The sequence below is a fragment of the Dendropsophus ebraccatus genome, chromosome 1, assembly GCF_027789765.1.
Source record: "Dendropsophus ebraccatus isolate aDenEbr1 chromosome 1, aDenEbr1.pat, whole genome shotgun sequence".
In the NCBI taxonomy this organism is placed as follows: Eukaryota; Metazoa; Chordata; class Amphibia; order Anura; family Hylidae; genus Dendropsophus; species Dendropsophus ebraccatus.
In genome coordinates, this window is record NC_091454.1 from 154,518,619 (window position 1) to 154,545,562 (window position 26,944).

At 44.0% G+C, this 26,944-nt stretch overlaps 1 protein-coding gene across 1 annotated transcript in view; it reads left to right on the forward strand.

Moving 5' to 3' along the window:
- Positions 1 to 26,944, forward strand: part of MYO1E (myosin IE) — a 121,286-nt gene that overhangs the window by 57,675 nt on the left and 36,667 nt on the right. Inside the window, exons 4-15 of the mRNA XM_069982112.1 lie at positions 624 to 718; positions 4,316 to 4,403; positions 5,212 to 5,301; positions 6,017 to 6,148; positions 7,240 to 7,374; positions 8,497 to 8,629; positions 10,527 to 10,723; positions 11,553 to 11,633; positions 11,715 to 11,801; positions 12,600 to 12,686; positions 14,053 to 14,220; positions 18,938 to 19,023. Of these exons, the coding sequence (XP_069838213.1) occupies positions 624 to 718; positions 4,316 to 4,403; positions 5,212 to 5,301; positions 6,017 to 6,148; positions 7,240 to 7,374; positions 8,497 to 8,629; positions 10,527 to 10,723; positions 11,553 to 11,633; positions 11,715 to 11,801; positions 12,600 to 12,686; positions 14,053 to 14,220; positions 18,938 to 19,023 (1,379 nt within the window). The remainder of the gene's footprint in view (positions 1 to 623; positions 719 to 4,315; positions 4,404 to 5,211; positions 5,302 to 6,016; positions 6,149 to 7,239; positions 7,375 to 8,496; positions 8,630 to 10,526; positions 10,724 to 11,552; positions 11,634 to 11,714; positions 11,802 to 12,599; positions 12,687 to 14,052; positions 14,221 to 18,937; positions 19,024 to 26,944) is intronic.

Here is a 26,944-nt window from a genome sequence, read left to right on the forward strand (position 1 = left end):
AGAGCGTTTTGGTTTAAGAGCTCACATTTTTTAAAAATTGTGACTTTGTTTAAGACCATTGCTTTAGTTTAAGAGCTCCCTGTACTGGGTGGGAGCGTGAGTGGGGGAAGGGGAATGGTCTGCATAGCTGGGTCTACAGCACTGTACTCTGACCCAGGAAGTCTCCCTCACCTTCCAAATCATAGCAGATCCACTTCAGGCTGGGGCTTGCATCAGGGGACAGGACTGTGGAGGTAATCTCTCCATAGCTGTAACCCCTCTCTCCCTAGACAGAGTGCTGCATGTATGTGCCCACATATGTCCTGCTCATTCCTTCATGCTCCCTGCAGTCTGTCAGCCCTTGTGTTTCCCATCCTCACATATCACATATTTAGCTGTTTTTGAATGTTTCTTTCATTAGTTTTACATGTTATTCAGAATATAAAATCATTATTTTTGGGGTGTGGAACCCATTGTCTGCATTTCTATGATTTCTTATGGGAAAATTTGCTTTCTTTTAAGAGTGGATTTGGATTGCAAGCATGAATTATGCTCGTAATCCAAGGTACCACTGTACATGATGGCTAAATTTTTTTGTTTTACTTCCCAACATCATCTTAAAGCCATTAATTTCTATGTTCTAGGCTCAGTATGAAAATCCACCACATATCTATGCATTAGCTGACAACATGTACAGAAACATGATCATTGACCGGGAAAATCAGTGTGTCATTATAAGGTAAGACTTTATTTTTTGTTTTTATGGTATCTTCCCTGGACTATGTTGTGTTATGTTTTAGATATTAAACCAAATCTGTAGGCATCCCCAAATCACTGGTACTGTTGTGCTGAGGTCATTCCATGTGCATCTCAGGGTCAAAATGGCTCCTGTTGGTGTCCCCAGGGGCGTGGCTAATAAGCAGGGCAGACATCAGAAACAAAGAGGCACTGCAGGCCTAGGGCACAGACGCTCTAGGCCCCGCCTTATTGATGGTACCACCAGTTTTGAGGGGGGAGTGGTGCAGGGGTGCCTACTGATTTTTCTTTAGCATAGTTTGTTTGTGATCAGATTTAAGAAAATAAGCTTTCCACCTGGCTACCTAGTCTGAAGCCATGTAGCAAAATCTCATGAATATAGTAAAGCTGGCCAAACACATTAGTTTACATTCTGTAGAACTTACTGACTTGAGAGGGTCGACCAGATCTTGAAGAAAATAAGGGTAGGCATGTTGGAGTTCAACCTCAGGTACTTGGTCATGTCTTATCTTCCCAGGAATAAAATAATTGGGCATGAATACCTAATCCTTTTTGTTTTGGGGCAGATAAGCAGCCACCGGAGATGTTTGGCAGACGCTCTCTCCTCTCTTCCTATACAGAATACATGCATTCTCACCTGAGTATAGTACGTTTTGGGGCAGATAAGCAGCCACCGGAGATGTTTGGCAGACGCTCTCTCCTCTCTTCCTATACAGAATACATGCATTCTCACCTGAGTATAGTACGTAGCTACCTTCAGCACTCTGATAAACAGTGAATGGAGCAGCTTTCAAGTGTCTGCACTGCCCCTCTGTTCAGAAGGGAGCTTCAGGAATACCCTTCTCAAGATCGCAAGAGGTCCCAGCAGTTTAGTGGCAAACCCCATTAAGACAACGAACATCACCTTGTTTTCTTACTATATGTATTTTTCAGGTGCCCTCAGACTCTCAGAAGTCTCTTCCTGCATTATGTACTTAACAGATTCTACTAGAAACACACAGGGGTAAAATTAATAATGCTGTTTTAATATGGACAGAAAAAAAAACTAGACACCATAACTTGGATAGCTTATTTTTTACCAATACTTCAGTACTGACCAATAATAACAGAAAGCACAGTCAATTTCACCTGGCACCTTTTAAGACTGACACTTTTTGCTCACTGTCTAGAACACACAAAACATATCTAAAACTCAAGCTAAATCTGGTGTATTTCATGTATACCATTTTTCTGGTGCAATTTGATCCAGGATACCAGCTCATTTTGCTTAGTAAGTCTCCCCCATTGAGTGTTCTCCTTTGAATATAGGTTTGCTGAGCATCACATCTAGGGTGGTCGGGAAATGACAGTTCTGAGGTTCTCTCCAGTGATAATATTTTTACTATTTATATATTTTACCTTAATGAAAGTTGATGTGTTCCACAAAGTTGGTAAAGCTTTTTTCCTAAAATGTTGACGTTTCACATGACATTGCCAGTGGACAAATCTTACATCTTGGCATCCTTTGCCCAAACCTCAGAAAATTTGTTATGCTTGGGAGGATAAAAAGCTAATAAGTCAGTCTATTTTTAGTGAGGATCGAGCTGTGATCACTAGTGCAGACCCCAGAGAATAGTCTTTATTAACAGGTATAATTAGAGCACCTGAAAAGCAAGTAAAGTGTATGGCACATGTGGCTAGTCACAGGAACTGGAGTATAACTGCTTTGTTTTCCACAAAAGATCATTATATGTGAATAAAAAATAAGTAGGGGAAAAGATAATGAGATAAATTGAAGTGGGGATGCATTGCATTTGTCGGTGACTTTAAGAAAAGAGTATTGTGCCTGCTAAATTATAGCATGTTGTGATAAAAGAAAAAATAGTACAGAGATTAAAGGACACGGAGTGACGTTTCTGAATAAATCCTACCACATTATAATAAGGGGGCCTGTGCCTGTTCTATGCTGCTTAAAATACATGATAGGGCCCCTTTAAAGGGGTTTTCTCATCCTGTAAAGTTATCCTTTGTCCACAGGATAACTATATAATTATTGGGGATCCTACTACTGGGCCCCTTACGATCCTAAAGCGACTCTGTACCCACAATCTGACCCCCCTAAACCGCTTGTACCTTTGGATAGCTGCTTTTAATCCAAGATCTGTCCTGGGGTCCGTTCAGCAGGTGATGCAGTTATTGTCCTAATAAACAACTTTTAAACTTGCAGTCCTGTGTGAAATTGGCGTGGCCTAGAGTACCTATGTCTAGGAATGCCCCTAGAACACTGCACAAGTGCTGAATCGTTAAGGCACCCGTGCAGTGTTTAGACAAGTGATAAATAGGAAAAATTCTGCCCGGGGGCATTCCTAATGATGAGGAGGAGGAGGATGATGGAGAGGCGGTGCAATCCTAGGGCACACACATTCTAGGCCACACCAGTATGACACAGGGCTGCAAGTTTAATTTAAAAGATGTTTTTTGGGACATTAACTGCATCACCTCCTGAACGGACCCCAGGACAGATCTTGGATTAAAAGCAGCTTTCTAAAGGTACAAGCGGTTTGGGGGGGGGGGGGTCAGATTGTGGGTACAGAGTCGCTTTAAGAATAAGGACCTGTGTCCCCTGTTAAGAGAGGCCGTGCATGCATGCCGCCATTCGAATCAATTTCTATGAGAACAAAGCATAGCATTCTCCTGTTCCTTCAGCTTCCACAGAGAATGAATGGAGCAGCTACAAACATGCGCTACCTGCCATTCTGTTCTAATGGGACACTTAAGTCACTATTCACATGATCGAGGCGGCCTCAGCAGTCATACCCTCACCATCATATAGTTAAGTAAGAAGTAAAGCCCTTAAAAACACAACTAGAAAAAATAGCATGTAATAACTGTTGTGTTTGGGAGTTATATTATATTATGTCAGCATTCAGTAGTAACACTACAGTCTAGCACACTGTCCTCTGCACCATCATGTGGGTAGATGACCTCATTCCAACCACAAAGCTTCCGATATATAATCCCAAAGCCACATTTCCATTTCCCCTTTCATGAATAGCATCATACAATCTCCACTATATTCTTCTATACTGTTTATATTCCATTTATGCTATTTATTTCTGTATTCTTCTACAAGTCAACACTACAAGAGAAAATAGGGGAATTTTCCTGTTGTGGTGTCACCACCACATCATTTTCTATAGTAGCCCCTAAAGGCAAAAACACATTGCAGCGTTCATGGGAAATGGGATTCATACCTAAGAAGGGGTTTCTGATACATACATTCTATAGCTATGTTAAATGTATTGACCTTGTCCTAACTGAGGCCACATGGACACTCTATTTGGCATCCATCAGGTGAATAGAAGTCTAAACAAAACTTCAAATACTGTCTGTGAAGGTGTTTATTTTTTCTTTTTTTTCTTTTTTTCTTTTTTTTTTTAAATTTTAGTGCATTTATTGCTTTTTTCTGATTCTGAGTGGTGTGGAATGTGCTTCTATGTAAAAGTTAAAAAAGAAAAAATCCTCTTCCAAATATAAAACATGACCTCAGTATCTCATTGTGGTTCAGTGTATTATCTTACCATCTTTTTTTCCTACTTAGTGGAGAAAGCGGTGCAGGAAAAACAGTGGCTGCAAAATATATTATGGGTTACGTTTCTAAAGTATCAGGGGGAGGCCCAAAAGTTCAGGTAAGGAAAATGGCTTTTGGCTTATTGTTAAATAAGATAAACATCCGAGCTGGAGATATCCATCTCTTTGTATGAGTTACTTATCTTATGTTTATGAGCCTGACATACAGCTTCAGTGCTAAAAACTGCTGAAAATCATTCATTGTTCGGTAGGAAGGTTACCTCCTGTAGTGCAAAAACATTCCAGTAGATCACTTGGCCTCAGACTATATTTGTGTGCATGACACTGGCCGGCGAGCTCCTTTTGTAGCTGTACAGAAAATAATGGCTCCTCAGATTGGATGATTATTAATATGATCCCTGTATTATAAAAAGTAAGTGCATTTGAATCGAAGGAAGTATGTCAGCTCATTTTAGCTTGCTAAACTCTGGCCAGTGTCAGATGCCAAAAAAATAGATTTTAAGCACATTTCTTAAAGTGTCACATGTTGATTTTGGAGACCGAGCTCAGCACTGGAAGCTAAAACTGTGGCTTCAGTAAAGTTGGAGTGGGAGGGTTAAATTTAAATTTGAATTTTTGCATTTTATAAATTCATACTTGGCACATAGATAACAATATGGACATAATGGCCCAGATTTACCAATCTGTGTGCAATAAAAACTGGTGTAATTTGCTTATAACAACCAATCACAGCTCAGCTTTCATATTTTAATGAGCTCTGGTAAAATGAAAGCTGCGCTGTGATTGGTTGCCATGGGTAAATAACCATATTTTGTTTTATACAGATTAACAAAATTTAACCAATAACTTTTATACAGTAAACCCTATTCTATATGTTGATGGGTTGTCTCGTGTTTTCATTTGCAGCATGTAAAGGATATTATTCTGCAGTCAAATCCTTTACTAGAGGCCTTTGGGAATGCAAAGACCGTGAGGAACAACAACTCCAGCAGATTTGTAAGTTCCAGCCCTTCTCCTTTGCTCTGCACTTAAAATGGATTCTAATAATTGACTATTCCAAATAAATAGTTGGCTAACAGTATACTTAGTCATTGTAGCTATTGAATATGGGACTATTCCCAGTGGTCCCTGGAGGTGAAGAGGTCATCTTATCAGCTACTCTAAACCAGCTGACCTCCCTGGGTATGTCTCAGGGAACCTGGTATTGCCAAGGAAATTTTGCCCATTAATGATTCTTTCTTGCAAAAGCGGAATGTAGTATTACTTGGCACTCATTCAGTGACTAATAGGACATGTAAGATGTGAACTGTCGTGATGAGACAAGTAAAATTAAATTTGTCAGGTTCTGATATATTAGTTGATATGAGAATCAGTGATATCTAGTAGAAAAGACAGTATGAAATGCCTACTGCCTTATAATGGGTCTGTCAGGTACCTGATACTACCTGTCCTTGTAGTCTTAGTTCTTGGCATCTAATTCAAGATCTGAATTACTTCAAAATATGCCAAAATATGCTGTGTCCTATTCTGTCTGTCCATCTTTATTATGTCAGAAAAAATAGCATGGTCTACAGTAGACATGCAAGTACTAGTGACAATACAATCTTGAAGTAGATTACCATTCTTTCCTTTGTTTGCCAAATTGGTTAACGTAATTATATTAGAGTGCATAATATTATTCTAGATATATTTGATATATTTTTTCCAAAAGGGAAAGTACTTTGAAATCCAGTTCAGTCCTGGAGGAGAACCAGACGGAGGCAAAATATCTAACTTTTTGCTGGAAAAATCTCGAGTTGTGATGAGAAATCCAGGAGAAAGAAGTTTTCATATTTTTTATCAGGTACGAACACAAATAAAAGGTATCGTATAATGACGTCTCCGGATTTTCTGATTATTAAACAATGTGCACATGCTGAAGGGTCTTGAACTTCTGTTAATTCATCATATTGTATTTGTGTATATATATTGGTTCCAAGGCCCTTTTGACTTGCATAATTTTACACTCTCGTGTAGGAATGCCTGGGTGCTAATGTCATGTTAATATTATTAAATGTTTCTAAACATACTCCCGTGTCAACAGATGTTCTTATTGTTTCACTCTTGTCTTCAGTGGCCAATACTTGGCAAGAGCAGCGTGCAATGAATTGTGAAACTCATTATGTGTCATCTTGCTGAATCAACAGGAGTTGCTTATTACAAGCCTATTTAATGCATTTTAAATCTGTCTGTGAAGCAATCTGAAAATCAGCCATACTCTTAAGAGGCAATGCTTATTTATAAATAAACTATAAACTATTTGTTTTTAGGCTAGGTTCACATTTCCACCAGGCTCTGTTCACTGTGCTCCATCAGCAGTTCCCTTTATTTTTCAGGATTTGAGCAGACAAAAACCTGTATGCAGCAATTTTTTGCCTGTTCAGATCCTGAAAAATGAACAAACACAAGACCAAGACTTGATGGACCCCATTAAATTCAATGGTATCTCTCTGGTGTCTTTCTGAATTATTGAACAGACCTATTACCCTTGTTCTGTGGTGCTGAATAGACTTTCCAATGAAGGCTCTAAATAGAGCCCTGGTGTATATGTGAACCTTGTCTTGCACATCAGAGCCACAAGTGATGTGGAAACGGCACTGATGTAGTACAACCTCGTCCTGAGACAAGTGCCTGCAGGCCATGTAGTCCCACTGCATATGATTAGTGCTGAAGGCATCTTCTCTATTCTCACAATTGATAGGGTTCACAAAGATTGGGCCATGACGAACCCTAGCATATCTCCATTATGTCTTACCTGTTAAACTAACTGCTTTAACCATGTGCGGAGAGTAGATTTATTGATGATATTTATAAGATCATACAATAAAATATGTATAGTATATAGATGACTGTAGGGAAAAAACTTAATCAAAGTATGGTTTTGTATCGCCTTAGCTAATTGAAGGTGCTTCTAAAGAACAGAGGAATGACCTTGGGATTACAAACCTAGATTACTATAATTACCTTAGCCAGTCTGGATCTTACAAAGTGGATGACATTAATGACAAGAGGGACTTTCAAGAAACCATGGTAAGAGAAATATATGTCTGTATGTATGTTTTTTCTTTATACACATTTTAAAGGGGTAGTGCGGCGCTAAAAAATTATTCACAGAATAACACACGTTTTACAACTTTGTAATGTATGTTATGTCTGTGAATCGCCCCTTTCCTGTGTTCCCCCACCCCCGCACGTGTACTCGTAAGTGTGATGTGCATTATACATTACCCGATCCGTGTCAAGGGCCGTCCGCCATTTTGTGCCAAACGTCATCTTCGGACGGATGGCCGAATCCCTGCCACCGTCCCCCCTCCGCCACGTCACAACTGTGCTCAGCCACGATTGGCTGAGCACAGTTATGCTGAGCCAATCGCGGCTGAGCAGCTGATGACGTGGCGGAGGAGGGACGGCGGCAGGGATTCAGCCGGCCGTCCGAAGATGACGTTTGGCACAAAATGGCGGACAGCCCTCGACACTGATCAGGTAATGTATAATGCACATCACATTTCCGGGTACACGTGCGGGGGTGGGGGGGAAACGGGAAGGGGGCGATTCACAGACATAACATACATTACAAAGTTGTAAAACTTTGTAATGTGTGTTATTCTGTGAATAATTTTTTAGCGCCGCACTACCCCTTTAACACGTTTGGAAGAGTTTGATCAAAACTAAGGGAAAAGTTTTTGCCAAGACTTTGTGGTCATGTATTGCATGTGGCATATGTGGCCAATAGCAAAAACTTCTGGGAGGAACTTTGTAAAAACATGGGTAAATATGGACCACAGGGTTGTCCATGTGAGAGCAGCTACTAAAAGTGTCTGTCACTCTAGGAGAAGCCTACAAGTGATGCATAACAGACGTTTATGGGAACTATGTATAGTTTCATCTCCTGTATGGTGAAGGAAACACATGTTACTCAATTCTTTCACTGATCATATCTATAAAGATCCAAAAAGTAGGAACCTCTATGGCTCCAACTATTGGAAAAATGGTAGTCTGCTGACCCCTTTTCCATCTGTCAAGCTGCCTACTAATGTAAATAAAATGGGTCAATCCAGACTCTAGTACAATGAAGAAACTATAAATACAGGCTATGATACTAAGAAAGAGCTGGAATATGTAACAATTCCTTTTTATATATTTTCCCTACAGCATGCCATGAGTGTTATTGGTATTTTTGCGGAAGAGCAAGCTATGGTGCTTCAGATTGTAGCCGGAATTCTCCATCTGGGTAATATTGGCTTCAAAGAGAAAGGAAACTACGCAGCAGTGGAGAGTGAAGAGTGTAGGTATTTTTGTATGTCCATTATGAGTTAACATTTATGTTGGTTAAAAAATGAACAATATTCTTCTCCAGCAGTCCTATGGACACTGAATGGAGTGACTGTGTTTATGCATGAGTGCCACTCCATTACAATGGTGATCTTTTAGCCCCTTTCCTTGGGATTAGTGGGGTCTCAGCAGTCAGACCCCCCCCCCCCCCCCCAGCAGTGAACGTATGGAAATATTTGTTTGAATTACAGCCCTTTTTATTTTTTAGTTTTAATTCAGTCACAAAACATTATGTATGTACAGCATGATGGATACATAAAGCAAAGACCATTCAACCATTTGTACCATTCTTGCTTTTATGGTCCTATGAAGGTTGTAGGTAGACTTGATATTCTTCTGTTAGTCCTGTGTTGCAAGTCTTCATACTTTGCCTTTAAGCCATGCCTTTTAAGCTGTTTTTTTCTGTGGCAACTAACTTTTCAGTTTAAGTGCGAATGTAGATCAATAACCCTTTCCATGCTCATAAAACATATTCAATGACACAACTGATCGAGTGTAATGCTAGAACTCATATCTTCCAAATTTTCACTCTGCAGAAAGTGTTAGTGGGGCTATCGCTTTTGTTTGTTAATTTTAGAGAATTCTATACGGGTGTTACAACTACATGCACAATTTTAATATGTCCATTACGTTATTTTTGGTTGCCTGATCATCTGAATTAAATTAAAATGCATATGACACATAATAGTCAATATGGATGAGTCATTGGTAATCAGATCTTTTGTTTCACATGCAAACTGCCTTTTTTGTTATTTATTGGTATATCAGAATATCCTGTACACTTCTGTAAGTAAAGATACCACAAAACAGAATGCTCCATTTATATTTAATGAAGGGAACCAGATATGCCTCCATATCAAATACTTTTTTGAAGCTTATATCTTTAAATGGACTGAATTCACACTAAGTCCATATTACATTGCATCATTAGCAGTAATATGGTGTGCAGATAAAGCAACACTGTGTCCACAATATGCTATTAATTGAGAAGAACAAGAATAGGGGGAAAATAAAGTACTTTTTAATGTTTAGAAATTACTTCCAGCTTCCTGGGAACATGATGCAAGAATCCCACAATTGTCATGTTATAAGCTGTTCATCCAATAATCAAATCCTGCTTATTTTTAGGGAAATTTCATATCTAACACAGGGTACAGGACTCATTTGAACAGACCGAATTCACTAATGCATACCAAATCTACACCTTCTTCCAGCAGTTGTAGATTTGGATCATGATTTACTCCTGGGTGTAAATTATGATACATGCACCGTGGGAGGAGGTTCCCCCTGCCCGCCCATTGGGCGAGGGATATGACAAGCACACACTATGGAGAAGGGGTGAGTGTGCGCCTTTTCCCAGGTGTACACCACTGTCTGAATGTTGATAAATGTCCTCCATTCCGTATACGATGTTCAAGTGCGTCAAGTGCCAAAGTGATTCTAGAACAAGCTATGCCTGCATTAAAAACATCACAACAACTTTACAACCTTGGCCATGTAAGAGATGTCTGAGAATAAATGTGGTTGTAAAGGGATTGTTCTGCCAAGTCTTCTGGAAATAAAGGCAGATGCTACCAGCAATATGTTGTCATTGGCAGGAGGAGTCACAGCCAGCTATACAGATTCCCTGTTGGGGCCAAATGAATGGTCATACATGATTTTGGGGGTTAACAAGAGCAGGAGCCCTTGATATTTAGTTGCTCTGTGTTCTGATGTCCATATGCCCTTATAGAAAACTTGGGCAGGTGTAGCTGCCTTGTGGGGAAAGCCTGTTTTTTTTTTTTTTTAATTTGTTTCATTGAAATTATGACATGTCTTACTTGCTTACTTTATAATCCTCTCATATGCAGTTCTAGCCTTTCCTACGTTTCTGTTGGGAATAAATGAAAGCCGTTTAAAGGACAAGTTGACAAGCAGGCAAATGGACAGCAAATGGGGCGGCAAGTCAGAGTCTATCAACGTGACACTTAATGTGGAGCAGGCCTGCTATACCAGAGATGCTTTAGCCAAAGCTCTTCATGCCCGCCTATTTGATTATCTGGTGGATGTAAGTCTGAATGTATAGCAATATGTCTTTAGGGATGGTACTAACCTTGCTCTTCTCACATTTAACCTGCCACTACCATGGTTTTTCTTCTGATATATATACATTATTTAAAGGGGTTGTCCCGGGAGCAGAACACGGCAGAAGTCTTTGGCTCCCCAGGGCTCACTTCCTGAAATTCCATGCATCGGTAGGTTTGCTTCGGGCGAAGTCATGATCATCACATACGGGCAAAACTTTGTCCACACACAATGATAAATGGCTGCACAGTGTCTCCAATATTGCCCTCACCCAATGATTGCAACTTGGCGTCCCCTCCATGTCTCAGAAGGGAGGGGGCAGAGAAAAAGTTTCAGCTCTGATGAGCAGAAAGCTATAGTCATCTTCTGCTCACTGGACAACCCCTTAAATTTCTTTTGAGCTAGATAGCACCCACTTTAGTTTCATGCAAGTCTTAAAAGTGGAGCAGCTAAGCATTACAATGCCTCAGAAAACTGCATTTTAGCCCATGCATGGTTAATATTACATACAAACCTCACTGTTTATTGTCTTTAAAGAAAAAACTAAGCATATCTATTTCTAGTTTTAACTAAGGCTTCAGATCAACAGTAAACTACTAGTGTGCACACATCAGGGACCTACAATTTGCTTATTTCATCCCATAAGTGTTTAGAAAAAACAATCTGTGAATATGCGTGTATCATAAATTGAGAAACTGCAGTTAAACAAAAAAAAAAAAGGCCTGAAATTTGTCGGGACTGTACACAAGAACTACTAAGCATGCCTTTACTCTGAGCACAGTAATGTACTAACAATTGTTTATCTTTTTCAGTCAATTAATAAAGCTATGCAAAAGGATCATGAAGAATATAATATTGGTGTTCTGGATATTTATGGCTTTGAGATTTTCCAGGTAAGTTAGGACATTACAGATTCCCACGTGTCCTTTCACTATATACATTAAATAACTTGTATCATATCTGTTTGTTTACAGAAAAATGGTTTTGAGCAGTTCTGCATCAACTTTGTCAATGAAAAATTACAACAGATATTTATAGAGCTAACTCTCAAAGCAGAACAGGTAACCAGATAAAAATCTTTGAATTTCCTTGCATTCCATTTTCAGTAGCTAAAGAGGTGATTTTATGTACTATGTATGTGTTGCTTGCTTATTAAAGGGAACCAATCAGCACATCTGTGCTGTTTGGGCTCCCAGAGCGTCTGCACGCGCCTCGCAGCTGGGTCACCAGTGGTGTCAGGGTTTCGGGCTCCATAGTCTTAATGTCCGGTAAAATATGAAGACTACGGAGTCTAGAACCCCTAATGCCATTGGAGACCAGACTGTGAGATGCTGATTGGTTCCCTTCAAAATCAGTCTTTATGCTACATGCGTCCCCAGTGATTATACTTTGGTATGATGGTGAATACATTTCAAACTGTTTTACCACCTACCATTTGCTGCTAATATTTAGTTGGGTGTTACCAAATGGGGCACAGATAAAGGTGGTACGACTGCAGGATCTGACTACAAAAATTATAATTACTGAGACTGATTGCAGCGGCAAATTATTTTTTAAAGTGCAAATGAACCTGCTGATATGTCCCTGTAGCCCCCTACCTCCTCTTTCTGGCACCACTCTTATTATCTTTGTATGCCCTATAGTTGTGTTAACCTGTAGATATGTACCCTGAAATAATACTATTAATCATGCAGCATGCCCGCATGTCCCCTTAAACATGCCCTCATATAGGTATGCCAGTGGAAAGCAAGAAAAAAAGTTGTTGCAGTGTAAAAATTCCTGCTTTCTCTAATTCCCAGGACTAATGGTGTTAATATGTGATAATACTATTTACTTACTCTTGCCTTTTGTTATTGCAGGAAGAATATGTCCAAGAAGGAATCCGATGGACCCCTATAGAATATTTTAACAATAAAATAGTATGTGACCTCATTGAGAATAAAGTGGTAAGTGTGACAGGGTTTTGTTTACACATGATCTCTGAATTTAATTCTCTTATGTTACTGTGATCAGGTCTTTGTACACTTAATCTGGCTCCACTGGACTTTTGTATCTTTTGGATATTTGTATTGTATAACCCAAATAGTGCTGTTCTATTTATTGTCTAGTGTCTGTCCTACCAAAGAGTCTGGCAATGCCTAAGGTTCCATTGAAATGGCAGTATCGGCTGGCACATGTACTGTATGAATGTGTCACAAGTATGAAAGCTGTTGTATGATGCTTACTAGAAATGAGCAAAACTACAGTATAGTAAGCCATAGGCTGTATCCATATTTTCCAGGCAGCCTTAGGGCTGCATCCAGTCTCCGTGATTCAAATGCCAAGTGTTCAGGGTATCACAAACCTAGACTAAGGGCCCTATTCCACGGGACGATTATCGTTTGGATAATCGTTAACGATTAACGATCTCAAACGACCGCTATTGCGAAAGACCTGAAAACGTTCACTCATTTCCATGGAACGATAATCGTTACTTATGATCGTAATTGCGATCGTTTCTCTTCGCTATTTATTCGCTATTGCGTTCGTATCTATTGAGAACGACCGAACGATGTCTTATTCAATGCGAACGATTTGCGAACGAGCAACGATAAAAATAGGTCCAGGTCTTATTAAAAGATCAACGATTTCTCGTTCGGTCGTTAATCGTTAACTGCATTTCAACCGAACGATTATCGTTCAGATTCGAACGATTTAACGATAATCTGAACGATAATCGTCCCGTGGAATAGGGCCCTTACTGTGGTTTCGCTCATTACTAATGCTTACTTGAACATTGGTAGAATATTGCAGCATCCTGCTATGTAACTGGAAATGTGTGATTTTCAAAAACCCTATTTGCATGTATGGTGCTGCACTTTGTAAGGGGTCAGCAAATCTGCCCTGTCTGGACATGGCCTAAAAGTGTAATTATCAGATCTTTATATAGCATGCTGCTAAATGCACTCACATGAAGGCTGCCATCCTGTTCTATCCAGTGTGAGGCTACGTTCACATGTAGCATTTAGGTCAGTGTTTTGTCCTCAATTTGAACAGTAATTTGTTTAGTATTTTTAGATAAAACCAGGAGTCGGTCCAAAGCACGAAAAAAGGTGCAAATATTTTTTTTGTCTGTTATACGGACTAGTAATATTAGTTAGTTAATGTTAGTACTGACTAAAATATTATGTGTAAACCCCATCAAGAAGGTTCCCAGTGTTGGATACAGCTTTGCTGCTCTATATGAGAGGGAGATGTGTATACTATCGTTTAAATAGTTACTGTATGTGTATATTTGTCTATTTATTCTTCTGCTTTCATTACTATTTTCAGAATCCACCAGGTGTAATAAGTATTTTGGATGATGTATGTGCCACAATGCATGCTGTGGGAGAAGGGGCAGATCAGACTCTTTTACAGAAACTCCAGATGGCAGTGGGGACCCATGAACATTTTAACAGCTGGAACCAGGGTTTTATTATTCATCATTATGCTGGAAAGGTACGTTCTCAAGGAGCAAACCTAAAAGTGGCTTATCAGGTTTTTTAAACAGTGTAACAGCTAACAAGGCTGACTTTAGTTTACATGGTGCCCTGCTCAGAATTGTCTTTGGGGCTCCACTCTCCTTACCACTGTTCTTATGTAAATCGGGACTTGAAATAGAGATTTTAAATTCTACACTCTGAGCTGATGAAGGCCATGCTTGGCCGAAACGGGTCCTTCTTGTACCTGATGCTTTGTGCACTACAATAAATTAGCAATACTATCTGGTAAGTGCCGGGTCCTTTCTACTATTACACTCTGTTATCCACTGCCTCGAGCACCACCGCCACGGAAGTGCCGTCCTCAACACATTCTTCCAGTCTTACAGCCTTTGACTTAGGGGCTAGAGCATTTCACAGTTGTTAGCACTTGTCCCTCCTTAGGGAGGAAAGGCTGGTGCAACCTATACACAGACACCAAACACACACCAAAGGCCACATTGGCCAATATGTCAGAGAATTTTGAATGAGAAAACCAATAAGCAGTAATATTCCATATAGAGCATCAATAGCTCTGAGAGGGATAAACACCGTATTCCCCTGTTCCATAAATATTGACCTGTGCTACGGAACAGAGTTCTGAGCTCCCAGCATTGTATATCATTATATTGCCAGGAGTTCCGAAACTATTTAAATGTTCGCAGTACTGAACTGACTTTGAGCATAGGAATAAGCCCTAAGTTATTATATGGAAGAGGTGCTTTAGGATTTTTCAGAGATGACCACATGTACATTTTATGGACCAAAGATCAGGGTTTGCATTGCTGGCAATGAACATCCTCTAATTCTAAAGCTTTCCTACAGCCTTCATGATCCTAGCCAGAATAATAAGTAAACAGGCAATCCTTACAGATCCGTAATAAACATGTCCTACTTTTTTCTTTTTAGAAACCGTTATACCAGTGATGCACCTGTAGAATGGTAGATCAATGCACACTGATAAAGAAATCCGATGATATGCATATATCAATTGTAGCTGGTAAAAACAAATCATTATGTCATACATGCCAACATTATAAATTCATTTATAGCAGCTTTTCCCAAATCTGTCCTCAAGGAACCCCAATAGGCCATATCTTAAAGTGTCACTGTCGTGAAATTTTTTTTTGCAGAAATCAATAGTCCAGGCGATTTTAAGAAACTTTGTAATTGGGTTTATTATCCGAAAAATGCATTTTTATCATGAAAAAGCAGTTTGAAGCTCTCCCCCCTGTCTTCATTGTTCTCCTATGGAGAGAGCTAAAGAAAAGACCAAAACAGGACAACAAAGAGTTAATCTACAAATCCCTCACCCGTTATCTGTTCTGACCATCACCAGTGACCTGTCTGAGCTCAGATTACAGCTGTCACCCAGCTCCATGCCTGTAATCCTCTGTTATCTGCTTTCTGCTGCCGGCTAACTCCCTCCTTCCTCCTCCCCCCTCCCCTCTCCCTAGAGCAGACAGGGGACGACTCCTGCAACAAGTCACAATTTTCAGATTTTTCAGAGTGGATGAAAAAGAGGAAGGAGGGGGGGCCTGGGAAAAGGCTTTTTACATGCAGATAATGGCAGATTTGTCTAATAAACCCAATTACAAAGTTTCTTAAAATCGCCTGGACTATTGATTTCTGCAAAAAAAAAAAAATACGACAGTGACTCTTTAAGGAGTTTCCATAGAGAAAACATGTGTTTATTATTCATTCAGTGAAACTTATTTAACAATGCAATATTTAAGGGGAAAATATAACTTAAAATAATTATTACTTTTTTCACATTAATAACAATTTTATATTTCTTTAAACCTCCCTGAGGGCGGCCATATTGGAGACATATACCGTTCTTCCTTCCTGTGCTGCCTGTATGTGCATTTTATAACTGGTGAGAGTCAGTGATAAATAAAATGTCAATCAATACATACAGTCATGACAGCTAAATCCATTGCACCAAAATTTAATTAATCCAGAATTAATCAGCATAAAGTGTTTTCTGTCTGTAGGTTAAAGTTATTTTTGCAAAGTCTTCATTTTTTCTGCCCATGACGCCAGGCTTTTACGAAACGGGTTTGGTGTTTATTTAATACTCCCTGTGTGTATGCATTTTGTTTAATTGCCTAAGAATGTGCTGACAGACGCTCACACTTTGCTCTGCCCGCTCTTTTTTTTATAATCGTGTTGTGGTTAACGCAGTAAAACTGGAAAGCAGATTTCATTTTATCAGTAGCAAGGACTTAAGTGGAAGTAACAAATCAAAGTAATCTTTATATTTAATTAGAGCCAGGATAGAAATACAACCCAAGAATAGAGCGTGAACAATTACAAGTGGCGAAAGAACAAACTGCGTGTGGAATGAAATTATTTCTGAATGGTCACAAGCATATACGATGCTGACAATTCTTGCGGCAATGCATACATTTATGTGCCCCATCTCTAGCAGAGAAATTACATATTTTTAGACTTTATTTGCTTCCTTTGACTTACGGAATTGAAGAGTCCATTATCCATACATAACCAGCTTTTTCATAGTATAATTACCCTTCATATGAAAGAGTAGCTGTCCTTTTAGGTGAATTTTAAGCTTATAACATATGGGCACTGGTGCAAAGGCCCCAAAACATATTCCCCCCCCATAAGAGATCTGGGTTCAGACCTTGAAAGCCTTCCAGCCACGACTTTTACTTCTGCACAGAAACTCTTGCTGTTTTTCCCAATGCCTCTCTCCTTACTGCCTACACGGTAATAGTACCCTTCTTTGTCCCTCACACAGTACTAGTGCCCCCTTTGTGCCCCTGAAAGGTTATAATTACTCTGTTAAAGAGTCAGTGCTACCTCTGCCCCACAAAGCTAAAATGCCACATGCAGTGTCCGGAGGCCAGACTGTGGGGACAACAGAATCATGATGACTGTTTGCATTATTGTATTAACCTTACGTCAGATTCTCACCTGCATTTACCCTGTAGTTTTATACACTCTGTAGTACTCTGTTATCAGCCACATTTAGGTTTATAGACACCGTTCTTTTATGAGATGAGTAGCATCCAGAAGACTGCTTGTCCCTGTCCTTGTACACTATTACATGTGGCTTATCTTCAGGGTGTCTGATATTATCATTTCTCCTATAATGCTGCTGTAGTATATATGTTAGGATTTTGTCCCTTTAAGTATTGGCACAGGTTTTTAGTGAACAGTGTTTTCTATTCAGCTGGATAGCACAACAGTCTTCCAGCACTTGGCTGAGATATTACCCATGTAAGTGTAGATCGTTGGCACATATGATGAAGCATCTGGATCTGCTGGATGGTACTGGCAGCCAGAGTATAGTGTCAACAAATCGGGATCAATGGGAATTTGCAAAAGCAGAAAATGAGTTTCCCTATACTAATTTATTTCTACATGCTACTAGCAACACTTCCAACTTTAGCTGTCTAGAACAGTGATTTTCAACCTTTTTTGAGCCGCGGCACACTTTTTATACTTAAAAAATCCCGGGGCACACCACCAACCAAAATGGCACAAAATGACACTAAAACAGTACATATTATACATATAGTTAATAATATAGATTCTAAATGTATTTATACTCACTCAGTGTGAAACCTGGGCCTGTTTTCTTCTCCCCCCTGTGCTTCTCTCCTGTGCTTCTCTCCACCATACTTCTCCCCCTACTTCTCTCCTGTGCTTCTCTCCACCATACTTCTCTCCCCCCCTGCTTCTCTCCTGTGCTTCTCTCCACCATACTTCTCCCCCTACTTCTCTCCTGTGCTTCTCTCCACCATACTTCTCTCCCCCCTGCTTCTCTCCTGTGCTTCTCTCCACCATACTTCTCTCCACCATACTTCTCTCCCCCCTGCTTCTCTCCTGTGCTTCTCTCCACCATACTTCTCTCCCCCCTGCTTCTCTCCTGTGCTTCTCTCCACCATACTTCTCCCCCCTGCTTTTCTCCTGTGCTTCTCTCCATCATACTTCTCCCCCCTGCTTCTCTCCTGTGCTTCTCTCCACCATACTTCTCCCCCCTGCTTCTCTCCTGTGCTTCTCTCCCCCGTGCTTCTCTCCACCATACTTCTCTTCCCCCTGCTTCTCTCCACTGTTTCTCTCCCCCACCCCCATGTTTCTCTCCCCCCTGCTTCTCTCCCCTGTTTCTCCCCCATCCCCAGGTTTCTCTCCCCCATTGTTTTCTCCTGTTTCACAGGGGCACCATAGTTTGGGGAACTTTCCCCGCGGCACACCCAACCATGTGTCGCGGCACACTGGTTGAAAATCACTGGTCTAGAAGTTGGCAACTAGGGCCCATTCCTGGTTGCAGATTTGGAAGTAATTGGAGAAAAAGGAAAATAGTTTTTTTTCGATGCTCTGCTGTCTGACACAACAGCAGCTTTTAGCGAAATGATGACTCCCTGGACTACTAGGGGAGTTAAGTGATTGTCCAACTTACAATGTTAGGAAATTAGTGACGGTTCCTCGTTTCTATTCTTTCATTACAATAGTGTGTTACTTCTGTGATTTCCACATGTATCTTCCTGTGCCAAGAAGGAAAACAACTGTGATAAAAGCCATAATTGGTAGTAAAATAGCTTTGTGATATCATTTTCCCTGTCATTGATACAGTTTTGTCATCAAATAGGCAGTTACTAAAGACTCACTATGTCTGAAAGGGCAGATTATCAGTTCATCTGGTTCCTATTTTTATATTTATTTTGCAGGTGTCTTATGACATGGATGGATTCTGTGAGCGGAATCGGGATGTACTTTTTACTGACCTCATCGAGCTTATGCAGAGTAGCCATCTGTAAGTATTCCGTGTTTTAGCTGATCCCTCCCCCCCCCCCCCAATATACTGTTGCATACTTCAGCTTTGCACTAAAGTCCACTGATAGCTGCAGTTTATCACCGCTTATTGTTTTCCTCATTGCCCCTAACATCAATAATTCATATTTGTCCAGATAACTTTAAAAGAGAAGTCCCAAGAAATAAAAAATGCAGGAAGGTGTGTAGGGGGGGGGGGTGCAGGAACATAATAAACAAAGTATACTTACCTGTACCTGTGCCTCCATTGCACTGCTCCTCTGCGATGGCCGCCAGAGGCAGACATATCACTTGTGCAGCCTGTTCAGCTGCACAGGGGCCCAGGCCAATAGAGGGGCCCACCAGGCTCAGACTCTAAAGTGTCAGCTCAGCATGGCACATGTCTGTAGTGGGCCCCCCAGGCGGTATCAGCACCCGGGGAGTGCAGGCCTCCTGCTCCTGTGGGGCCCACTTAGTGACTGGATGCTGTGCCCGGCCGGGGCTGGTTCTTCTTTGATTGTAAATTTGTCTTTTTTGCCAATAACTGTGCCCCCCACTCCCCTGCAGCATGGTTATATTTCTCTATCATCTCCCCCCCCTAAGCAGCCACATACAGTACATGTCTCCCACCTGGGCAGCCACATACAGTACATGTCTCCCACCTGGGCAGCCACATACAGTACATATCTCCCACCTGTGCCCCAGCAGAGATTAAGAGCCCATTGTATCTATCCCCTATTACTGCTGTTCTGGAGTCACTTCCACACTCTATATATATTCTGATCTCCCAAAAAGCATCCAGTGCACCCAAGACCCTCCAAGTGTAACAGCTGCAGACACTACAACTTCCAGTATTTAATGCAGTCTGAAGTCCTCAGGATGTGCTGAGATTTGAAGTACAAATGAGCATACAACTCAAGTGGTTGTCCTCTCGGAAACTACAACTCCCAGCATTCTCTAAGAGCTTCATAAGTGTAAGGCATTCTGAGAGTTTTAGTTGTTGTTCCGGGAGTTGTGGTCACAGATACATCAGTCCAAGATGGGAAGAGGTCAGCATGTCACTTCTGACGGGTTCTTTATTTGGGTGCCCCCATGATCAGTTCTATTGGTGTGCCACAGGTACCCCAGTCCCACATTGGTTCCTGCACAGACAAGAGTACAGTCCTCTAGTGGGCCCTGCGCTTTGCTGTACTGTAGGGCCTCCCGAGAAACCCGGGCACATGTTTCAGATACCTGGGCATACATATGTGTGCGCCTTTTAAGGCAGAAAGGTGGAGAAAAGAATAGGTTGTGGGGGCCCAAACACATTTTTTGCACAGGGGCCCTTTTCAGTCTGGGTCCGCCCCTGATGGCCGCCATATCATTTATGGCTGGCATCCAGGTACCAGGCTACTCCAGTTTCAACATCACTTCCGGGTGACCGATTGGCTGCTCAGCCAGTCAATGACTGTGGCGGTATCCCGCCCCAGTCAATGATTGGCTGAGTGGGCAATTTATCAGCCAGGTACTTTGCTGCTAGAGAAGCTGCAGGAGGCCTGCAGATGTCAGCTGGACCCGGGAGTGGTGCTACAGGATAACAAGGATCAGTAAGTATACTTTGTTTATTTTGTTCCCGCACCTACTGCCTTCCTGGCATTTTTTTAGTTTCATAGGACTTCTCCTTTAAGTTCATACAGAATAATTTCCTTATGAATTGAGTAGTTAGGCCCAATGAGCTATATTTATAGAAGATCATTACAAAGTTTTATTGCCACACGGAATTGTACACCATGATGCACATATTATGGTAGTGTTCAACCTTAGTAAACCTTTCCTTAGTAATATCACATGATCACAACATGTGTTTTTCAATGGACTATTAGGCTTTTAAGGGTTTGTTCAGACTTCTTTTTTTTTTATATGGATTTGTGTCTGTATCCATCCCTTGATGCAGAATCTAAGTGGGTAGCTACTGCGTCAGGCAGCCTGGATGCATCACTACCTAAATCCTTGTGTCCTAAAACATTAAGACAAGTCTCACACAATGTGAAATTACAGCAAAAATCGACCATAAAATAAGGATAGAAAATATAAGAAGAAATATGATGTTTTCCCTATCTAAAAATCTGCTACATTGAAGGAGTGGTCCAGGCAAAATAAAAAAATAAAAAAACCCAGGCAGGTGGGGGAGGGAACATGATAATCAACTTATACCTTTCACAGTGCCACCAAGGCCACTGTGCCGTCACTGAGTTTCCTATATCTCCCCATTCCCGTGACATCTTGCCCCCATAAGAACTGGTGGCTCAGCCAATCATTGAGTGAGGTGGGAATACAGCTAAGTGGCTATTTCCTTTGGGGTTGTGTCATTACAAGAACTGGGAGAGACAGGAGACTAGTGGGGCCTTGTGATTGGCGGTGCTTCAGGGGCACAGGGGTATATCAGCTTGCGTTCAGCATAACAATTTTTTTCCCCTTCTACCAAAGATCTTTTGCCTTTCACCAAGTACGTTGTTGACATTTGAGCAGCCATTGCATGACCAGTTCTTTCCTCTGGGTTCTACATAAAACCACAGTCAAAAGAAAACAATTTCAATTGTGGCCTGCAAATAGCCTGAGAGGTTATTTTCTCAACAAAGCGCTCACAAAATGAGTGCCAGAAAGAAAGGAATACTTGGTAATAGCCGTAGAGAACCTCAGGTTTTCCCACAGGCTAATCTTTGATGACAGTGCCCAGCTGTTATTTATGGCTATGTATAGTCAACATTTGCCATGGTGGGGGGCGTGGTTTCGGCATGGCTGAGTGAAGACGTGCTTCCTCTCAGCTCCGGGCGCTACTCACCAGTACCGGGACACTGACCACGCGCAGCTTGGCACAGGAATGCCCACTAGAACCAAGAGGACCCCCGCTACTCCGCTGGCGACCCACCGGGCGTCTATCGCCCGCTTTGTCCACGCGCTGTCTCCTTCTTCCCCGGCAGGCGCGAGCAGCTCCAAGATGGCCGCCGCAGCAACCACCAAGAAAGCGACTCAGAGGCCGAACTCGCCCTTCCCGGAGCTCAGTCAGTCCCATCCACCGATCCTGAGGGACGGCGGGACCTCCGGCTCACCCTCCCGGACAGACTCCGATACCCCGGTGGGGGACCCGCTAACGGCCGCGGCCCCGGAGTCTCTACTCTCAGAGGTAAGGGCCCTGCTACAGGCCCTTCCCACACGCACGGAGCTGACGGGGCAGCTCTCCCACATGGAGGAGCGCCATGGAAAAGACATGGCGGAGCTGAAGTCCGCGGTTGCCGCCATCACTACCTCCATCTCCTCCCTGGAATCCCGGCAATCCGAACTGGACAGAGCGGTAACAGCGGTGACCCCCCGGGTGGATGCTCATGAGGCGGTCCTGCGTGATCTTATTACACATGTGGATGACTTGGAAAACCGGGGCCGCCGTAACAATGTTAAGATACACGGCCTTCCTGAGGACATAGGGCCAGACCGATTGGTGGACGCTGTACGCTGTATATTTAATCAATACTTGGGGGACCCAGAAGACACCCACGTGGAAATGGACAGAACGCACCGGGTGGCTGGACCCCGTACTCAAGACCGCAACCGTCCCCGGGACGTCCTGTGCCGGGTTCATTACTTTCGGCAGAAGGAGGCTCTGTTACAGCGCGCATGGGAGTTGGGCCCCCTGGACTACCACGGCGCTGAGGTCACTCTACTGACAGACCTATCCCGCCGTACCCTGGCAATGAGGCGCCTCCTGCGCCCTCTCTTGGAAATGATTCGAGATGAGGGGGCCTCGTACCGGTGGGGATACCCCTTCCACCTTATCGTGCGGCGTGGAGGCACCTCTTGCATTGTACGCACCCCGGGAGACCTACCGGAAGTTTTCAAGCTCCTAGACATCCCTGCCCTGCCGATACCGGACTGGACTGCTCCCATTCTCCCCCTGCCCGCGGCCAGATCAACACCCGATCGCCGGTCGCCCTCTACTGAACATCGACGATCCCGCTCCCCTCGTCGTGAGGATCCCCGTCCGTCACCTCTTCCACAACGCCTGCCGATGGTTAGGGGAAGACCGTCGGAGGACTGTGCAGGGCGCCGCTGAGAGTCCTGTTCCCGCATACTCGGCAAATCAGGCTCGACAGCGGGAGGTCCGTGACTTCCTTCTCATCGGGACTCCGGGACACGTGAGCCGCCTCCTATGGGGGCCAGACTGGGTCGCATAGTGCTTATTGTGTTGCTATGTCTTGGTAACCCTTACTCTGGGACTACTAAAGGGCCTGTTGCCCCGTGAGATATGGGGGCCTCCACACCTCGCCTATTTGCTCACCTCCTCTCATGTAGGTCCCCCACCCTGGCTCTCCTACCCTACCCTCCCCCCTCCCTTGCTCCCTCCCTGGCCTTCCCTCCCTACCTCCCTCCCTGGCCTTCCCTCCTACCCCCCTGGCCTTCCCTCCCTCCCTCCATCCCTGGCCTTCCCTCCCTCCCTGGCCTTCCCTCGCCTTCCCTCACCTCCTCCCCCCCTCCCCCCCCCCCCCCTGTCTCCTCTCACTACTGAAGGACTTGCCTTCCCCCCCCCCCTTCGCTTTCCTACCCCATCCCCCCCCCTCACCTGCGGAACGCTTCCCCTTCCCTTTCCCTCAAAGCTTCCCCCTTATGTGGTAATACGTAGGTTCTGGGCAATACTTTGACATGCCTACCAGGTGATGCTCCTTCACTGTACCCGCGGCTGCACTGTGGTTCCTTCACTATGTCTTCTATACATGTGTGTGACTCTTCAGGATTATGCTAGTGCTAGTGCTCCCCCCTCCCCACCCCCTCCCACCCCCTTCCCCCCCTACCCCTCCCTTCCCCCCCCCTCCCCTTCCCCCTTCCATCTCTTTTCTCCTCTATCTTCCTCACCTCCCTCCCATCCACGCATCTGTGCAGACACTAGGCAAAACTCCGGACGGGCTGTCGGACGTCACTATCACGCCATATTCCAGTCCGTACACCGGCTCTAACATTTCTACTCCAGGCAACTGTGTTGGTATTCCAGAGATCTTGCCTATGTTGGTTTTGTTTTGTTTGTTTTCTCATGTTTTATTGTACCTGTGTCTCTGTACGCCAGTGCGTGGTACTGTTTAAATTGGGTTTTTCCTTTGTGGTTCTTCCTACTTAACTATGGTTTGCTTATGTTGTACCGGTTGGGCCTTTGTGATGGGTCCCCCCCTCTCTACCCCCCTTTCGTCTTCCCTGTTCTATCCTGGCACTCTTCCCCCCCCCCCCCCCTCCCTTGTTGGGAGTCTCTACCTCTTTCTTGAGGTCCTCCCCCGCTGGCACTACCTCTCCCTCCCTCCCTCCTGTCTCCTACCCCCCCTTTCTTTAGAGGGTCCCCTCCCCCCCCTGGTGCACTACACCCTACCCAACTTTCCTTGATTTATTACCTGAGGGAATATGACCCCGTAGGTCCTGTCCCCTGTTCCTCCGTGCATAATGTGCCCGGATAGCTGAATTTACTGGTCCCTGTGTGTTCAAGCCGAGACCCTTGGTCTGCTACTCCACACTCCCCCGTGTGGCCTACCCCTCACAGGCTCTAGGCAGGCTGCATTAGTGGTCTCTGCCCATCCTAGTGTTTGGGTCTTTGTTACCCGACTCCCCCCCCTCCCTCTGCCTGTCCCCTAGTGTCGGTGTCCCGATCCCTCCCCTGGTGTGTGTGGGTGTGTGTGCGTGTGTGTCTGTCCCCCTCCCTGAGAGATGTCGTCCGTCCTCTGTGTTTCCCTCAATGCACAGGGGCTGAACGTTCCTGAGAAGCGTTCTTCCTTGTTGCGGCTCCTGTGGGCCAAGCGTGTCGCTGTGGCCTTCCTACAGGAGACTCATTTTCGGGCCGACAGTCCGCAAAAACTCTCAGATCGTAACTTCCCTGATGCATACTACAGTTGTTCTCCCGACTCCAAAACCAAAGGTGTTGCCATCCTGATATCTCTGTCAACCTCGTGGGAGTATATGGATCACAGGGCGGACAAGGAAGGGCGCTATCTCTTCGTGAAGGGCACGGTGGCGGGTACGTTGTGTACCTTCGGTACAGTGTACCTCCCGAACAGTGGCCAGTCAACCTTTCTGGACAAATGTCTTCTGGAGGTGGAGGACTTTCTGGAGGGCCTGTTGGTCTTTGGGGGGGGACCTCAATATGGCGCTGGACCCTGCTCTGGATTCTTCATCTGGACGCTCCTCTCTCCCCTTTTCTTCTCTTCGCCGTGCCAAGCAGTCTCTCTACTCCTTCCAGCTAATGGATGCCTGGCGTATCCTACATCCTCAGGACAAAGATTTCACTTTCTTTTCTCATCCTCATAACTCTTACTCTCGTATCGACTATCTCTTTGTTTCACACTCTCATCTGGACCGGGTGGTCGCGGCCTCTATAGACCCGATCTCCTTTTCAGATCATGCTCTCATCTCTCTCTCCCTCTCCTTTCCCTTGCCGCAACCTAGATCGTGGCGCTGGCGCCTTAATGAGACTTTACTGAGGGACCCGGGGGTTCTCGCCGAAGTGCGATCTGAACTAACTACTTACTTCTCTACCAACGTCACCCCTGACATGTCCCCAACAGTGACCTGGGAAGCTCACAAATGCTACATCAGGGGCACCTTCATTAAGCTCGCATCCCGGCTTAAGAAGGACCGCTCGGCAAAAATAAAATCGCTGGTTTCCCAGATCGCTGTTCTGGATAATAGTCATAAACGGACTTTGGCTCCGACTGTCGCCGTGGAGCTGGCCACACTCCGCAGCAAGCTCCGGGAGCTTACCTTCTCCTACGCCAGGGCCTCGCTGGCCCGTTGCCGCCGACACTACTTTGAATTCGGCAATAAGCCGGGCAAGACCCTGGCTCGGGCACTCCGAGTCCAAAGGTCTCGCTCCTTTATACCTTTTATATCCTCTCCGGCGGGCTCTAAACTTTCTCTGACCTCACACATAGCAGACGCTTTCCGTTCATACTATAGTGAACTGTATAACCTTTCACCCTCGATGTCCTCTTCGGATGCCTTACGCTCGGCGATCTCTGATTATCTTTCTAGCTCGGGCCTCCCTTCCCTTCCGGAGGAAAGCGTCTCCCTATTGGAGGCTCCCATCACACCCACGGAGTGGAATTGGGCTATCAAATCCTCCCCATCGGGGAAGGCCCCCGGCCCTGATGGGCTTACGCTTCCGTACTACAGAACCTTCGCCCCACTGCTCCGCGATCACTTTCTAGCGGCCTACAATTCCCTTACTGCCGACTCTCATCTCCCCCCCGACTCCCTGCGCGCCCACATTAGTCATCCCTAAGGAGGGGAAGGATCCCTCCCTCTGTCAAAATTATCGCCCTATCTCCCTCCTGAACCTTGACCTAAAACTCTTCTCCAAGATCTTCGCCGCCCGTCTCACTCCACTCCTACAACCCATCATTCATCTAGACCAAGCGGGCTTTATGCCCACTCGGGAGGCCAGGGATAATACCACTAGGGCCATCAATATCATACACTATGCTCACTCTGATCCCTCACCCACAATGCTCCTCTCCACTGACGCAGAGAAGGCCTTTGACAGGGTCGGCTGGCCATTCCTGACCGCCACCCTCCAGCACCTGGGGCTTGGCCCCCGCATGCTGGCCTGGATCGGATCTCTCTATTCATGCCCCTCGGCTCAGGTCTCTGTCAACGGCCTTCTCTCGTCTTCTTTCCCGATACACAACGGTACCCGTCAGGGGTGCCCACTCTCCCCCCTAATTTTCATATTGACTCTTGAACCCTTCCTACGCCATATCAGACAGAACGTAAATATCTCGGGAGTTCGCGTGGGGTCGGTCACCCATAAGGTGGCGGCCTACGCGGACGATCTGCTCTTTTTTCTCACCCGCCCTACGGTTTCTCTCCCCAACCTTCTCTCTGAGCTTACCAGATTCCAAACCCTATCCAACTATAAA